Consider the following 2,187-nt stretch of genomic DNA (forward strand, 5'->3'; position numbering starts at 1 on the left):
TGCAGTTCACTTCACCTGTCAGTGGTCATAATGATCTGATCTGTGTATCTTGGAATACAGATAATAACCAGACCCTGGAAGATTCTCTTGAGAACAAGTACTGCAGCGCCCCCTTTTGGCCAATCAGTAGCAACAACGTAAACTGTGACAGTTTGGTGGGTCCAAAGGATGGAGAGGGGGGTGCCACGTTGCTTTTTGGGCTGTTCCCGGGCGGGTCCCATGGCAAACCTGGCCGGCGAGCCCTCCCTCTGGGCCTGACTCCAGACGGGGGCAGGGTCTCTCCTCCTCTTCCTCGTAGTTTCATCAGGTGTTTTTATAAACCATTCTCAGTCTGGCCCCTCACCTGGAACCACTTTGCCTTGGGAGACCCTACCAGAAGCAATAGGCTCCAGACAACACAGCCTCCAGGCTCACTGGGGCACGCAAACCTCTCCACCACTGTAAGGTGATGGTTCCCAGACAGACTTACAGTACCAATATAATCCAAGATCTAACTGCTCAGACACTCTAATGATACATTAGAGTGTCTGTGTTTTTGCAGTGAAACACAGACACACATTTGAAAAATGATTAACTTTGATAAATTTTTTTCATCTTTGCTATAAAATAAAATAAAATAAAATAAAAGAACAAGGCAGTTGATATCATCTTATATGTAATGAATCTTTACAGAGTCCCCAGTAACCTTCTCAAGTATGACTGCAGTGTTTAAAGAGATAAAGCCTTCTTTTTGCAGATCCATCTGTTTCTGGCACCACAGCTCACTGATTTCCATCCTTCTTTCTGGACAGAAATTACACACTGACCGTTGGTAGCAGGTTGTTGTATCCAGGAGCTGAGGGAAGAACATGATGTTTAGATGCAGGCTGATAGATTTTATGCTTCAAAATGTTTATGAATGTGTCTCTTACTTTTCAGTCAGAACACTTCCATTGACCCACTTCCATTTCCCATCTTCAGCTCTCAGACCAATCCAGTATCCACTGGTTCCTGAACTGCCCCAACTTTTATTACTGATGAATGTCTGACAACAGAGAGACAGTTATCAGATATTTAAACACTATACTTAAGTTAACACACTGTGGCCTACAGACTCAGTGTGTTCAGACCTACACAAAATAAACTTTCTTTGAATATAGGCTGTCTTCTCGTTACCTTCTCCGTTTGATCAGCTATAACAACCAAATCTGAAATCTTTCCTCTGCAGTTTTCTCGAGCTTCTTCCCAGGTTTTCTGACCAGAATCATCAGGGTCATTAATCCCATAGCAGCTGGACTGGGAGGGTGACCAGCCATCCTGACAAGCTTTACACTGTCTGTCTGAAACAACAGACACAAACCGATAAACAACATTACTACATTGTGAAATTATTGTTATTTTTTACTCTTAATTATGGGATCTGAACATACTTTGGTTTTGTGGTTTTGGGCAGTAGGCATCAATGCTCCACTGAGCTCGACTGACGTTGAGCTCATTCCACTTTGTCTCCATGTTCCGTATCTGTTCCGTTAAGTTTTTCCTCTGTGACTCCAGCTTCATTTTTTGTGATGTCAGGTTCTGGTTTTCTGCAGTCAGCTTGGCGTTTTGTGTTGTCACATTCTGGTTTTCTGCAGACAGCTTGGTGTTTTGTGATGTCAGGTTCTGGTTTTCTGCAGACAAGTTTGTGATGTTGCTTTTTAAGACAGTATAGGCTTGTGTCAGGTTGTCCAACTGGACTGTCAGATTGTTCCCCTTCGAGGGAACTCGAACTGCGTCGGTTACGACACTATGGGAACGCCTCTAGGCGAAGCAGGTCTGAACGTGAATGAAATCACTCCAATCCTATTGGCTTATTGCTAGAACGGTAAGGTGTGACGGAATAACCGGAGGAGTATAAAGCACACCTGTACACACTCATCATTAGCTTAAAACTATGAAGCAGGCGCTCTGTATGTTGTTTGAAGAAAGCTCCAGTCCTACGAGCAGTATGTCTTACCTGAAGAAGAAGTCTACCAGCATGTCCGGCAACCAGATGTACAGAAGGTGTGTTTTTTTCTTGCCCTCGGTACATCACGGATGGAGATTCTCATGAGATGTGTGTCTCATGTTTGGGGATGGAGCACGCCCGGGCAGCTCTCGAGGGGGCTGCCTGCGCCCGTTGCGAAGCCCTTTCCGTGCGGGTACTGAGGTACAGCATGGCTCTCTTTT

At 44.8% G+C, this 2,187-nt stretch overlaps 1 protein-coding gene across 1 annotated transcript in view; it reads right to left on the reverse strand.

The window, feature by feature from the left end:
* Positions 1 to 658: 658 nt before the first annotated feature.
* Positions 659 to 2,187, reverse strand: part of LOC123966749 (C-type lectin domain family 10 member A-like) — an 8,615-nt gene continuing 7,086 nt past the window's right edge. The window contains exons 5-8 of the mRNA XM_046042870.1: positions 1,410 to 1,731; positions 1,156 to 1,319; positions 912 to 1,024; positions 659 to 835 (exon numbers count right to left, since the gene is read on the reverse strand). Coding sequence (XP_045898826.1) covers positions 709 to 835; positions 912 to 1,024; positions 1,156 to 1,319; positions 1,410 to 1,731 — 726 coding nt within the window. The 3' untranslated portion in view covers positions 659 to 708. The remainder of the gene's footprint in view (positions 836 to 911; positions 1,025 to 1,155; positions 1,320 to 1,409; positions 1,732 to 2,187) is intronic.

This window comes from Micropterus dolomieu, unplaced genomic scaffold (genome assembly GCF_021292245.1).
Source record: "Micropterus dolomieu isolate WLL.071019.BEF.003 ecotype Adirondacks unplaced genomic scaffold, ASM2129224v1 contig_14155, whole genome shotgun sequence".
NCBI classification, from domain to species: Eukaryota; Metazoa; Chordata; class Actinopteri; order Centrarchiformes; family Centrarchidae; genus Micropterus; species Micropterus dolomieu.